The sequence below is a fragment of the Dipteris shenzhenensis genome, chromosome 7, assembly GCF_047967505.1.
Source record: "Dipteris shenzhenensis isolate YYH24624 ecotype China chromosome 7, Dip_SZ_1.0, whole genome shotgun sequence".
Lineage (NCBI taxonomy): Eukaryota > Viridiplantae > Streptophyta > Polypodiopsida > Gleicheniales > Dipteridaceae > Dipteris > Dipteris shenzhenensis.
Genome location: NC_141602.1, coordinates 21,057,385 through 21,071,229, shown reverse-complemented (window position 1 = coordinate 21,071,229; position 13,845 = coordinate 21,057,385). Strand labels below are relative to the sequence as shown.

Here is a 13,845-nt window from a genome sequence, read left to right as displayed (position 1 = left end):
AGTCAAATTGATTCCCAAAAAAAGGTTGTGTGAGATGATGGCTGATTGGCGGCCTATATCTCTCATGCCTGTCATTTACAAACTCATTGCTAAAATGATTGTCCTCAGGGTTCGCTTCTTTTTGCAAGTAGGACTTCATCCTAGGCAGTATGGGTTTGTCCCCAGAAGGCAGATCACTGACAATATCTCCAATGCTTTGCTTGCGATTGAGTATGCCAAATATTCTAAACAAGATGTTCTCATTCTGCAAGTAGACATTGCGAAAGCATTTGATACTGTCCATTGGGATTTTATATCTCAGACTATGCATAAATTGGGATTTGGCCCTCGGCTCGTCCATGTCATCTACTGGCTCTATTCTCAGGCCACAGCGCAGTGCTTGCTTGGTGGTGGGTTGTCAAGAACCTCGACTATGACCCGCTCAGTGAGACAGGGTTGCCCTCTTAGTTCCTTACTGTATGCCATTGCTACCCATCCGTTACTGTTGCATATGGACTATCTTGCAGATATAGGACAACTTCATGGCTTGCAAATTCCAGGGGCACAGTCATTTCTTGCACAGGCATTTGCTGATGATTCATACTTTATGCCCAGGAATTCTCAAAGTGACCTTTCTCACTTGATGCATACATTGAATGACTTTGGCATAACTGCTGGACTACATATCAATTTTCAGAAATCAAAACTTCTAGCTTTGAAAGAAGCTGATTGGCATGCACTTCTCTGGCCAGGCCACATTATCTCCTCCCATACTATTGTGAGGCATCTAGGCTACCCCATTGGCTGGAATATTACCCCGCAACAACAGCTCAAATGGGTGCTTCAAAAGATCAACAAGAAGCTCGAATACTGTCATTTGTCCACTTGGCCTCTACATGTTCGACTTTGGATAGTACAGTCCATCATTATGGCATATGTGCAATTTTATTTGCCTCTTCTTCCCTGGTCTTTCAAGCATTTGGCTTCCTATATGTCCCAGGCTATGGAGATATTTTGGAAAAGCAAATCTCATAAAAAGGCTTTGCGACTACTACCTATGCAGTCTATTTGTTCACCCAAGACTCATGGGGGGCTGAATATTCTCAATCTCCAGGTTCATATGTTGGCAAGAAAGAGCACTATGATTGCTGATTTTTTTAAGCAAAAACAGCCATGGGCTATTATGTTAGCAGCTATGTGTGGAAACATGGCGTCCCATGCATATGGGCATTGGATTACAGATCACTGGGAAGCAGTCATGACCACATTTCAGGGGAAAATTCCTGGTTGCCCTGTTTCTACTGCTTTTATTCATGATTGGAAGAGAATTCTCTCATATGCAAAATGGACAGGTGCTTCCTCTCATCATGGTAATTCTTTTCGCTTGGAAAGCATCCATTGGAGCAAGGTGTTTGAATTGCCTCTCGCTTTACAGGCACCTATTAAAGCATACAATCTCATGAAATTGGGCATAAGATTTGTTGGCGATGTTGTGGATCAACAAGGTTGTATGCTTTCATTTCCACAAGCTTGCAGGACATTCTCCTTGGGTCTGCATCATAGGTCCATTTGGAGAATACTTTCAACTATGTTGCAGCCATTTGTTCCAGTTCCTCCACTGTTTGTACAGGACTGATTACTGGACTGGAATTTGACTTCCTTACCTCCTGCTACCCATACGCTTTCAATGCACATTTCAATGCACAATCTGACCTCCTCGAAGGTCTACAGATTTCTTCTTCCACCGCCATGGATTGATAAGCATGCCAACACTCTTTGGACTTTGGATAGGCCTTTATCTTGGTGGCAATCACGACTCATGAAAAGCTGGAAAGCCAAATTGCCATTGAAACCGAGGCTTTTCTTTTGGAGATGTATAGTGGGAGCTTTTTCCATTGGGGTGAAATTGGCAGCACGCCGCATTGCTTTCCCTTCCTGCCCCCGATGCTCTCATCACTGCGAGACAGTTCCTCACCTATTATGGTCTTGCCCACACTCTCGCATATTGATCACTTAGGTTTCTCATTTGCTGCGGCTTCGGTTCCCCTCTATCAGATTTGGGAAACTCTTCTAGATGTTTGGATGCCTCTCACCTCAGATGTCTCCATTCCTCCTCTTCTTTCACTGGACTCGCTTTTGGGTACTATGGACCATTTGGACACAGAGACTGCATTCTAGGATGGGTCAACAGTTTCCTTAGGCATATATTTTCTTCAGAATGTCCCTCAAGCAATCCTTATATGACAGTTTTGCTGCAAGGGACTTGGATGCTACTAGCCTTGAAGTGTTCTCTACCTGTTTTTGAGTTCTTCCATTGGGCTCTCTTTTGGAGTCTAATGTCAGTGTGTGGGAGACTTCCCATCTTGTAAATTTATGAGAATATAAATACCCAAAAAAAGTGTGTGTGTGTGTGTGTGTGTGTGAGATCTCTGGGATACTCTCCATTTTGGAGACTTTCCATCTTGTAAATTTATGAGAATATAAATATACTGCACTGGATTTACAAAAAAAAAAAGTGTGTGTGTGTGTGTGTATGTATGTATGTATATGTGTATGTATATGTATGTATGTATGTATGTACGAAAAATCCATATGCACCTTCATCTTTTCATTCTTTTGAGGCACTCCGATGATGATGAATAACCATTCTCTTCATTCCACATCATAAATCATGAGCAAACAACCATTCGCTTCATCCCACATCATAAATCATGAAACATGCTCTTAGTAACTGATCATTTTGATGTTGACCAACTTTGCATAGTTCAAGTTCATATGATACCTTTGTTTTTTGATAAGATTTGCATCTAGGACCAAAGGGATTTGATGTTGAATCAAAGTGGTTTGTACACACTTTAAGTTTGTGTACTCCCATTCAAAAACATTCTTGTATTGCAAGAACAGTTTGAAGGCTTGCTCGATAAACTATTTGGGTAGTTCTTTGTTGATATATATTAGCTTTGAATCCCTTTAGAACCTTTATTAAGTTTGTGTACTCCCATTCAAAAGCATTCTTGTATTGCAAGAAGAGTGTGAAGGCTTGTTCCATGAACTATTTGGATAGTTCTTTGTTGATATATATTAGTTTTGAATCCCTTTAGAACCTTCATTAAGTTCTTTGATTGTTGCCGTTGCATTTGTTGGTCTAATGAAATTTTATATTGAATTTTCCTTTGTCTGTCTTCATCCTTGATAAATCCCTTTGGAAACACCATTTTCATCTCCTCTTCATCCATTGGCATTTGTAATTCCACTCTCATGGCATCAATTGTAGCTATCATCATAATATTCATTACCAAAGGGCCATAGGCTTCATTTTTCTTACATGGTTCCAAGCACCTCTTCACTGCTCAACATGCATGCAAGTTTTCCATGCTCATATATCTTGCGATTAAGCTCAGATTCTACACTGGTAGCATCCGGACGCTAGCACGAAGGAAATATGCCTATTACTAAATGATGGATTCATAGTTCCCACAGCCCCCTTTTAAGATTGAACTTTCTCATGAACAATAAAATGAAGACAAATGCGGGTTCACATCTGGTACACATTGCATATATAATCAGTTAGACTTAAAATGAATTCCCAAAGGAAGAGTACTTCATTCATTGCTTTACCCTTTAAGAAATGTAGTACAAGTAGGTGCCACCAGATTGAACACACCCAACTAGATTGCTCCACATTTGGCACCCTTCGCTTTGTCTTCCTCCCATGTAAAAAGCTCTAGTACCCTCACACTATCTCTATCCACACACCAACAACAATGTGCACCTCTAACATCCTCTTTGTCCACAAGTGGTGCGGCAAGGTTGTTGGAGTGTGTCATTGTGAGAGTGAGTCAACACCATAACCGTTGCTCCTTACAACAACTACATCCTAGCCTATATATCAACTTCCCAACTTGACAAGTTCTACACAACTTCCCAACTTCCCAACTTGTCAACACATTATCAATGTGGGATTGATGACTTGCTACATTTAAAACTCGAATAGCATCCGCAACTAGCACCACCGGTTCCTTCACCACCCTTGATAAATAATTTTTGGCAAAATGCCCCTCTTTGTGACCAACGTAACAAGTATCCAGATCGCCTTGACATAGTGTATTGAGTTGCCTAGAAGTCGGGAAGCTCCTTCACCCTATCCCAAAATATCCATGCATTTTTTTCATCCTCTCAGCAAAAAGTTGCAAAAGGGGCTACCAACAAGGTACCTTTGCCATTAGCTCCAAAGAAAGAGTCCAAAACCTAGACTCCTCGAGACTCCAATTGATAACATCAGAGGACCTCCTTAACTTGCTCCAAATCCACAAGGGCAAGGTAGAAATCCTTCCCCACAAAAGTGCAAAATCCCCAATAGGTGCAACCATGTATCATTTAATTTTTAACATTTTGTTGCTTGAAGGACCTTGTAACCACTATGAAAGAAAATATTGATAAAATATTGATAAGTTGATGGACATAAACAAAGTAACAATCTACAACACATGGAGAGAGACGGATACCTACCACATAAAGATGTAATAATAAAGAATGTAGCACTATACAATTATGATTTACATAGAAAATGGAACAACTCCCTTCTTATTGCACACGTTGAAAAGGTAGTCTACAACATAAATGGCACCACAATACATCCTAACTTGCAATTCCCTATTCAAATTAGAAACCCAGTTCTTTTCTCTGGACATAATAAAAATAGAAACCTGCTTCACTTTCATAAAAAAAACTAATGATGCTTGCTTGCACTACACCCCAAGTGCAGTTTCTTGTGTTTAGAAATAATTTGTTGGTTGGAAAGCAAACCCTTACTTTTATAGACTAAGAGCCTTCAAACAAACCACACAAAATACTTTGGGGGAGTCAATATAATACTATGTGTTGGTTTGATCAAGCAAAATCAATAATAGATTCATGGATTTTGAAACCAAGAGAATATATTTTAGGAAGCATGGGTAATATTTCTCATGAAATACCACAAAATAATAGGCCGACTATGGCCTTTGTCTCCAATTTAAAAATCTTTAAGTTGAGCATTGCGATTTTTGAAAGGGGGATAGACTAGGACTAGCTCTCCTCAATATTACAGTGAGATATACCTCACGGTTCAGAATCTAACATGGGTCACTAAGTATACAACTTCCAAAACTTTTATCAACATATTATACAATGACACTGCAGTTTCTTACTTTTGGAAAAGTACTCCTCCTCAATAGCTTCCAAATAGGTTATGATTTCTGCAAACGTGGGTCTCTTGTCGGGAACTTCATCCGAACATGATTTTAGCCACCTGCAGTCAAACCAAACGTGTATCATGGAAGTTCAAGGAAAATTATATACACCATAGGATGCTTTCAGTAAATCATAGAACTTGACGATACTATGGCTAAATGCCTATCATGACAAATGTATGGAAAAGAAGTCCTACCTCTTCAACGGGATACTAGGAGGATTTTAAAGACCTTCCAGAAGACCAGAGAATTCTTATGGTATGTCATCTCAGAGCAAGTGGTAGAAGGACTGCACAAATTGATCTAGATTGGACTGCGGGAGATGGCGGACTGCATGGGACCATTATGTGGATGGGTGCTTTATTTGGAAAAGGGTTCCACTTCAAGTGGCTGGTATCACGATGTGGCAGGGAGGTGGAGATACCCCTTTTTTCTCATTCAGTTTGGTGGCAAATTGAAGACAGCATAGGATCATGATAATTCAGGATGCACATCTTGAGCCTGTAAGAGTAGTGCTGGTTTACTTTAGGCTGCTATGTTGACCCTCCTCCTGAGGATTTGTCAAGCAGTTCTTGGAGATTATGGCTGTGGTGGGGTCTCCATGAAGTGCTTGCAGTGGAGGGACTGGGAATGATTGTTGTAGAAAATCCTTTGAAAAGAATTCCTTACTTCAATTTACTGCTAGTAATGCCAGGAAATAATGCAATAGGCCCAAATCTGTCATGTCAAAGTTGTGACATAAAGCCGATTGCACTGCTGTAATTTGCTGCAAATCATTGCTAGTGAGTATGATATCATCCACATATAGTACCAACATGACTAATTCTGATTTTTTTTTTTTTTTCAAAAAAGAGACTTCTATTAAGTAAGAAAGAAACGCACTAGAGCAAGCTCTGTGCGGAAATACACCATGCTAAGCATGTAATAAAAACACCTCAGAGGAATGAGGTAGAAAGAAACCAAGGTTGAGGCTGAAAATGCCATCTCAACCCTGTAGAAGTCTCAGCAAAGAAGGTAGAGTCTCTCCAATCTTTGAGAAAAGTAACTCTCCTGGAGGAGGCTGCTCGAGATGATACTTGCATGGTCGCCCAAATGGCCATCAGAGTGTGTATCGTATCTGTCCAAGTACTGGCCAAGATCTGAGAAGGGTGAACCTGAGAACCCTCCAAAGCCTCAGTGCACCTGGCTCTCCAAATGTGCCATGCTGCAATGCTAGCTAGGATCTCCCATGGAGAGTCGACCGAGGAGTGAGCAGCCTTGAAAAGAGTGGCCGGAACATCCTCTAGAGAGCACGACTCCACAAGGTGTCATCGGATGTGAAGAGCCCAAGAGGAGTCAAGTCTCTCAAAAAATACATGGGGCTCTGAAAGATTAGCCAAGCCACTGATCCCCAAGTCATATAGAAAGGTAGGCGAACAAAAGTGCTGAAAAGTCTTGCAACCCCCTTCCATATGATTCTCGCATGTCTGCAATCCCATAGGCAGTGCTGTATTGTCTCCAAAGCAGAAAGGCAGCGAGGGCAAGAAGGGTCAGCTCCGAACTTGGACCTCCAATGGTTCACTGCTATCCCACCATGAATAAAAAGCCAAAAGAAGAGAGTGATTTTTCTATTCCGGTGGGATTTCCAGAGCCTCTGCCAAAAAATTCTCTGCAAGTCAGCAGAAATCTGAAAGTTCTCCCAATGAGGAGCTCTGGTAGGCTTCCAACCCCTAGAGCTGAGCTGGAATTTCCTAGCATTACTGACCGTGTAACGAAAGAAGGGGATGCCCTTCTCTCGGTACCCTTCATCTATCCATTCCCATACCCCAGGGTCCCACTGCAAAAACTTAATTGGGACACCTCCATAGAGCCACAGCCTCCATGAGCCAAGGGCGAGGAGAACCGGGTCAGGATCCAAGTACCACTATGAAAGAGAGCCCTCTAAGAAATCCCAGTCTACTCTGTCGTAAGCTTTCTCAAAGTCCAAGAGTAGAATGGCCAATCTCTGGCGGCTCTACATGGCCCATTCTGAGGCCTCCCAAAATGAGAAAATATTATCAAAAATACTTCTACCATGCACAAACCCTGTTTGCGTGTCATGAATCAAATTTGGAAGAAAAACCTGTAGCCGCAGACTGATGGCTTTCGCCAGAATCTTGTAAAAAGTGCCCAAAAGAGTGATGGGTCTCCATTGAGACACAAGATTCCTATTACCCCCCTTTGGGATGAGATGAATGAGACCATCTATGAGTGAGTCCAGCATCTCACCAGAGTCCCACACGCCCTGCAGGGCTGATGTAATGTGATCACCAATCTGCTCCCAAAAAGTAATAAAAAAGGAGGGGGTAAGTCCATCTGAACCTGGGCACTTGCCCTTGTGAAGGGCAAGTAATGAAGTCTTGAATTCTGCATTGGTGAAAGGTGCATCTAGAGAAACATACATCTCATCCTTCACCAATACAGGGATACACTGCCAAATAACCTCTCTGGCATCATCGATGGCTTGTGTGCCTGGATCTGCAGTAAGAAGGGATGCAAAAAAATCTGAAGCTACACGCATGACAGCATCAGGATCTGACTGTAACACCCCGTCTGAGTCAAGAAGCTGCGAAACACTATCTCTACTATGTCTGGGCCCATGAGTAGAGAAAAAGTGTTTGTTGACCCTGCCACCCATCTGAATCCAAAAGGATTCCCGTACATGAAAGGCATACTCTGCTCTCTGATCCAACAATGTCTGCAAATGAGCCCTTGCTGCAGCAAGGCGCTCCTGAATCCAAGCATTTGTGGGCCTCTTCTGCTCTTCCCTCTGAAGGGACGCTAACTACTGGCGTATACCAATCTCACATCTGAGAATCTCACGTCTCCTAGAATCAGCAACTGAATGATAATAGTCACTAATTCCGAATAAGGCTGCAGCTACCTGAGATGGATGGACAGCTCCACCCTGTATGTGAGAAACCCAAATCTGTAAAATATCCTTCGTGAGGCTCTTCTCTGCATAAAAAGCATCCAGAATCCTGACACTGGCAGAGCGTCCTCTCCGATGAGGCTCACGAATCTGCAACACCACTGGAAAATGATACGAGGTGGAAACCCCAGTAGAAATGCATATAGATCCTCCTCTATCAAGTGCCCAATCGTCTACATAAAATCTGTCAATCCGTGCATGAATGGGCATGTGTATTCTCCTGTTCGACCAAGAGTACAAGAGTGACTGTGGCATAATATGAAAGGCATCATCCAACCAAGTGTCTCTGCCACTAAACTAAAAGAGAAAGGCATCCCAAGCTGCCCTCTCCAAAGAATGAATTCCACCTAGTACCTACTTTATTTATGTTGTGGTTGCCCTTTTGTTACAGGAGGAACAAAGCCGTGTTAGTTCTATTAAAAACTTGCACATCCACATATTCATTGAAGCTTTAAAAAACATGTGAAGTTGTTTTACAAAGATTGCAACTGGAAGAAACTACGATTGACTTTACACATTAGAAATGCGAGTAGATATTGCTATATTAGATAATTGGTTGGCACTTTGCATTTATCACTTAGCACTTTGTTTTTGTGGTGGGTGATGTCTGCCTCCCTTTTTGTCTGAAGGCAACTCAACCATGTTGAAGTCACCACCAATGATCCAAGAATCTGCAATGGGGGCCCAAGAGAGTAACTCCTTCCAAAAGGAGATCTGCTCCCCTCTGTTGTTGGGAGCATAAAGATTGAGAAGACCAATCTTACGCCCTCCAATCAAAATAATGATCCATTGAGCTCTAGAAGGGGAGATAATACCATGACCAGCAACCAAGGGGAGGATAGAAAGAGAGACCGAAATGCAAGTACCTCCCCTTGCGCCCATAGCAGGCGACCAGAAGGTATGTCCTGAAAGCAGTTTGCCAGACTTAGAGCAATCACTGGCATCCAGCTTGTGTTCCTGGATAAAAAGGATATCAATAGCACCTCCAGTGACGCCTGGATGAAGCTGGTTCCAGATCAGCTGCCTACGGCGACGGTCTGGAACTCCGCCTAGGCCCTGTATGTTCCAGCTGACTATCCTCATCGACAGGAGGATGCTGGATGGAAAGGCTTACCCGACCTAGTAGAGGAGACCAGCTTCCCCTTGGCGGAAACACTCCTGCTGAGGGCAGGAAACTCAACAGGTGAAAGGATCCCCACACCTGCTGAAAGGGAGGCCCTTTCAGAAGGAATCCTAATGATCGGGACCCCTAAGGTGGAGGGCACAAACTCCTCATCATCCATGAAAGTCGCCGAATCTGCCAGTGCCGAAAAGAATTCCTGATAAGCAAGTCTGGCCGAGGAGTGCGAAGAAGACCTGCACTCGTGGAAGATGGAGGAGAAGGACCTGCCAGGCCTCTATCAGCAGAACTGGAGCTGGGGGTTGAGGAGGCCTATGGCTGGGGTGAAGAGGAATCAGGAGCCCTCATCTGCGCCTACACTTTCTCGGTTGTCCTGACTGTGGCAGGAACAGTCTGCGGGGAAGAAGTACCTGTAGTCCCCTCGTGGTCAAAAACCAAGGGGTCAAAGACCAAAGTGACTGGGGCTGGTGGATCTAAAGGCCCCTCTTGATGTGAAACTATAGTGTTTGGGACTGCAGCAACATCCACCTCTGGAGTCTGGAAGGCGTCTGTCTGAACAGGATCAAAAGTCTCCTCCTAAGGTAAGGGAGCCGCTCTGATGGCTCTCCATCGTGGTACTGGGTGTGCTGCGGGCATTGGGCGCCCTGCTGCCCCTGGTGGTCCTGGGGTGCACGAAGCAGGGTGCCCTGTTGCTCTTGGTGGTCCTGGAGTGCGTGGTACAGGGTGCTGGGGAGGTGCAGTCCTGGTAGTACGTGAAGGAGCCGCACCAGAAGACCTCTTGGGTCTTTTTCTCTTTCTTGGGCAGTCTCTAGCAAAGTGCCCAAGGGTCCTGCAAATCCTGCACTGGTCCTGTCTACCTGAAATCTCGACTCTCTGTCGAAAGAGAGAGCCGTCTGGATGCTGAAGCATAATGTGGTCATCTGAGATGTTAGGGTCAGAGACAATGACCCTAACATGAGGCAACCCGTCTGCACTGACAGCCTCTGCCAAGGAAGAAGGCATGCCAGGAAGGGAGGGGATCTCCTTGACCACTCCGAATGTGGCTCCGATAGTGGCAAGCAGTCGATGGTAGACCTGAGGAAGACCAGGAAACCTAATGAACAGTGATGTGACCTGCCTGTCCTTCTCGACCGGATCGAAGCCCAAGGTGTAGGGCAAAAGAAAGATCCTCCTCGAACCCAAAGCAAGGGGATTAGCTTTGAGAACAAGGGCTGTGGACTCGTGGGAGTCGAAAACCACTTAGAAGAATCCACGTCCCAAAAGTCGAATATCCCTGAGGTGAGGGGCGAGGTCTCTTGGTAACGCCGACAGCATCCAATCTCTAGCCTGTGATCTGGAAGGGTGTGACCCAAAGATGCGGGCAAAAAGTGATGTGGAGCCCTCTAATTCCACATCTTTCTTGAGCTGCTGCAGCTCGTCTTTTGAAAAAATGACGGTTCTCGCGACTAGTGGAGGTGGACGGAGATTGGCTGAATGGGGATCCATTCGCCAATCGATGTGAAAAGGCCGATTCCAACACTGAAAAAGCTCCGTCCATGAAACTACTGCCAAGGACGCCCTGAACGCGAGCGCAGGAAGAAGGAGAAAGAGGGGGTAGGAGAGAGGGGAAGGGAAGGGAAAGAGAGGGGCAGGAAGAAGGAGAAAGAGAGGGGAGACGGAGGTAGGCTGAGGGGGAGGTGTGGGGAGCTGAGATAGGGAGGAAGGGGGCAGGGAGGGAGAGGGAGGAGGTTTTTTTTTTTTTTCTTTTTTTTTTAAAACTCTTTTCTTTTTTTTCTTTTTTTTTCCGGGGGGGGAGAGCGTGGGGGAGGGAGGGGGGCGGGGGGGCTGGCGGGGGAGAGGGAGGGCGGAGGAGAAGGGGGCAACGGGGAGGGGGAAAGCAGCGGGGCGGGAGAGGGAGGGCGAGGGGGGGGGCGGGGGGAGGAGAAGGGGGCGGGGGGGCTGGCGGGGGAGAGGGAGGGTGGAGGAGAAGGGGGCAGCGGGGAGGGGGGCAGGGGGGAGGGTAGAGGAGAAAGGGGCAGCGGGGAGGGGGGCAGCGGGGGGGGGGGGGGGGGGGGGGGCTGGCGAGGGAGAGGGATGACGGGGGAGGAGAAGGGGGGCGGGGGGCTGATGGGTGGGGGAGAGGTTGGGCGGGGAGGGAGAGGTAGGGGGTAGCGGGGGGGGGAGAGGGAGGGCGGGGAGGAGGAAGGGGAGAGGGAGGGTGAGGGAGGAGGGAGAGGGGCTGGCGAGAGGGGAGGGAGAGGGGGCTGGCGAGAGGGGGGGGGGGGGGGGGGGAGAGGGGACTCTCCTTTGCAGAGGGATTTTTGCTGCAGAACATACAGATTTGGCTCTGTATGAGTGTTTACGAAGCCCTGGGATAGCAAAAACTGATGTATCTTCTGATACCACGCACGAGGTGCTTGCTTCAGCCCATATAGAGCCTTCCTGAGCTTGCATACCTTGTGCTCTTGTCGCTTTACCTCAAAACCTTGGGGCTGATGTACATAGACCTCCTCTTTAAGATCTCCATTGAGGAAAGCGGTTTTGACATCCATCTAGTACACTGACCAACCATAAAACGCAGCAAGAGAGATGACAAAACGAATGGTGGTCATCTTAAGTCTCATCATAATCTATCCCCTCCTCTTGTGCATGCCCCTTGGCAACCAAACGGGCTTTGTATTTCTCAACTGTGCCATTTGAATGGTATTTCACCTTATAAATCCATTTCGTGCCAACCACATTTTTCCCAATGGGCCCATCAACCAAGTCCGATGTGGCATTCTTCTCAATGGATTTAATCTCAGCTTCCATAGCTTTCTGCCATGCCGGATTATGCTGAGCATCCTTGAAGCTTTGAGGCTCATTTTCAGCTTCCATCACCGAGGTCATCAAAGCAAAATTGACATTTTTCTGATTTTTCTGAGTGCTGGCCCTGGTTTTCCCCAAAGTAGGCTGATCCTTAGCATCTTGAATAGTCAACCTTGCCCAACGTGGAATAGATTTCTCTGCTGTTGTACCACTCAAGGCTGCATCAACATCTTTAGTGGCCTCATGACGTTGATAATGCCTCCAAACATGAGGCTGTCTATTCTCATTAATTGACTGCAAATCTGAAACATTTGAGGGAGAGCCATCCTCAACATGTGGCAAGCCATCTGAACTATGAGAAGTAGAAGGGGAAGCATCAAGAGACTCCATCTCATCATCCTCAAACTGGATGATGTCCAAAGGGGTGTCATCGTATGGTGGCAAGTCTACACTAGCGGGCTGCATACACTCATTCTCAGCAAAGAGAACATCTCTACTGATTATTACTTTCCTAGTAGCGAGATTATAAAGCCTAGATCCCCTGCTTTCAGTGCTATACCCCACGAAAATGCATTTGACACTCTTGTCATCAAGCTTTGTCCGATGTGCTTTTGGAACCAAAGCATATGCCACTCAGCCAAAAACTCTAAAATGACTAACCTTTGGCTTAAAGCCGTACAAAGCCTCAAATGCAATCACATTAACCAAAGCTTTGGTAGGGCATTTGTTCTGAATATAAGTGGCTGTCACAACTGCTTCTCCCCAAAAAGCCTTTGAGACTCTCTTGAATTTCAGCATGCATCTCGTCATTTCCATGAGAGTACGATTCTTCCTCTCACAGAGTGGATTATACTGTGGTGTGTAAGGGCATGTCAAGTGATGTTGAATCCCATGTTGCTTCAAAAATACCTGAAATGCATGTGACATGTACTCTCCCCCTCTATCGAAGTTGAGTGTTCCAATTCTAGAATTGGTTTGGTTCTCAGCCATAGCTTTGAACTCCTGAAACCAATAGAACACCTCAGATTTTTCCTTCATGAGAAAAAGCCATGTGAACGTGGAGAAGTCATCTATAAAGGTCACAAAGTACCTTGGTCCTCTATGCGTGGGAATAGTCATGGGGCCACATACATCATTGTGCACTATCTGCAATACTTCGGTTGCCTTGACCCAATTCTTGCCTTATTTACTGAATGGCAAGCGATGCAATGTGCCAAGTGCACACCCCTCACACACTTCATTTGCTGGTTGCTGTAATTTTGGCATTCCCTGAGTCTGCAATACTTCGGTTGCCTTGACCCAATTCTTGCCTTATTTACTGAATGGCAAGCGATGCAATGTGCCAAGTGCACACCCCTCACACACTTCATTTGCTGGTTGCTGTAATTTTGGCATTCCCTGAGTCATATTATTGTTGTACAAGTAGGACAATGCCCTGTGATGGACATGTCCAAACCTGGCATGCAATAAATCAGCCTGGGAAGTGTTTGCTACAGCCAATACCTTCTGATCATAAGGCTGAGCATCAAGCTTGTATAAGCCTCTGTCATATGTGCCTGTTGCTACAACCTCATACCCTTTCTTTGGATCCTTGATCCTGCATTGGTTATCCTGAAATTCGACCAACACATGTTGATCATGGGCAATGTTTGAAACTGAAATCAGATTTTGCCTCAAATCTGGAACATACCAAACATCTCGGATATACTTAACTTTCCCATTATCAAGCTGAATGGGAATGTGCCCAACTCCGATGATGTCTTGAGAAGCATCATTGG

General features: G+C 45.3%; 1 protein-coding gene across 3 annotated transcripts in view; it reads right to left on the bottom strand.

Annotated features, from left to right (window-relative positions):
* Positions 1 to 4,929: 4,929 nt before the first annotated feature.
* Positions 4,930 to 13,845, bottom strand: part of LOC147900077 (serine/threonine-protein kinase VIK-like) — a 295,183-nt gene continuing 286,267 nt past the window's right edge. For all 3 annotated transcript variants that reach the window (XM_087377415.1, XM_087377414.1, XM_087377416.1), the window contains one exon: positions 4,930 to 5,269. In XM_087377415.1, coding sequence (XP_087233541.1) covers positions 5,134 to 5,269 — 136 coding nt within the window. In that variant the 3' untranslated portion in view covers positions 4,930 to 5,133. The remainder of the gene's footprint in view (positions 5,270 to 13,845) is intronic.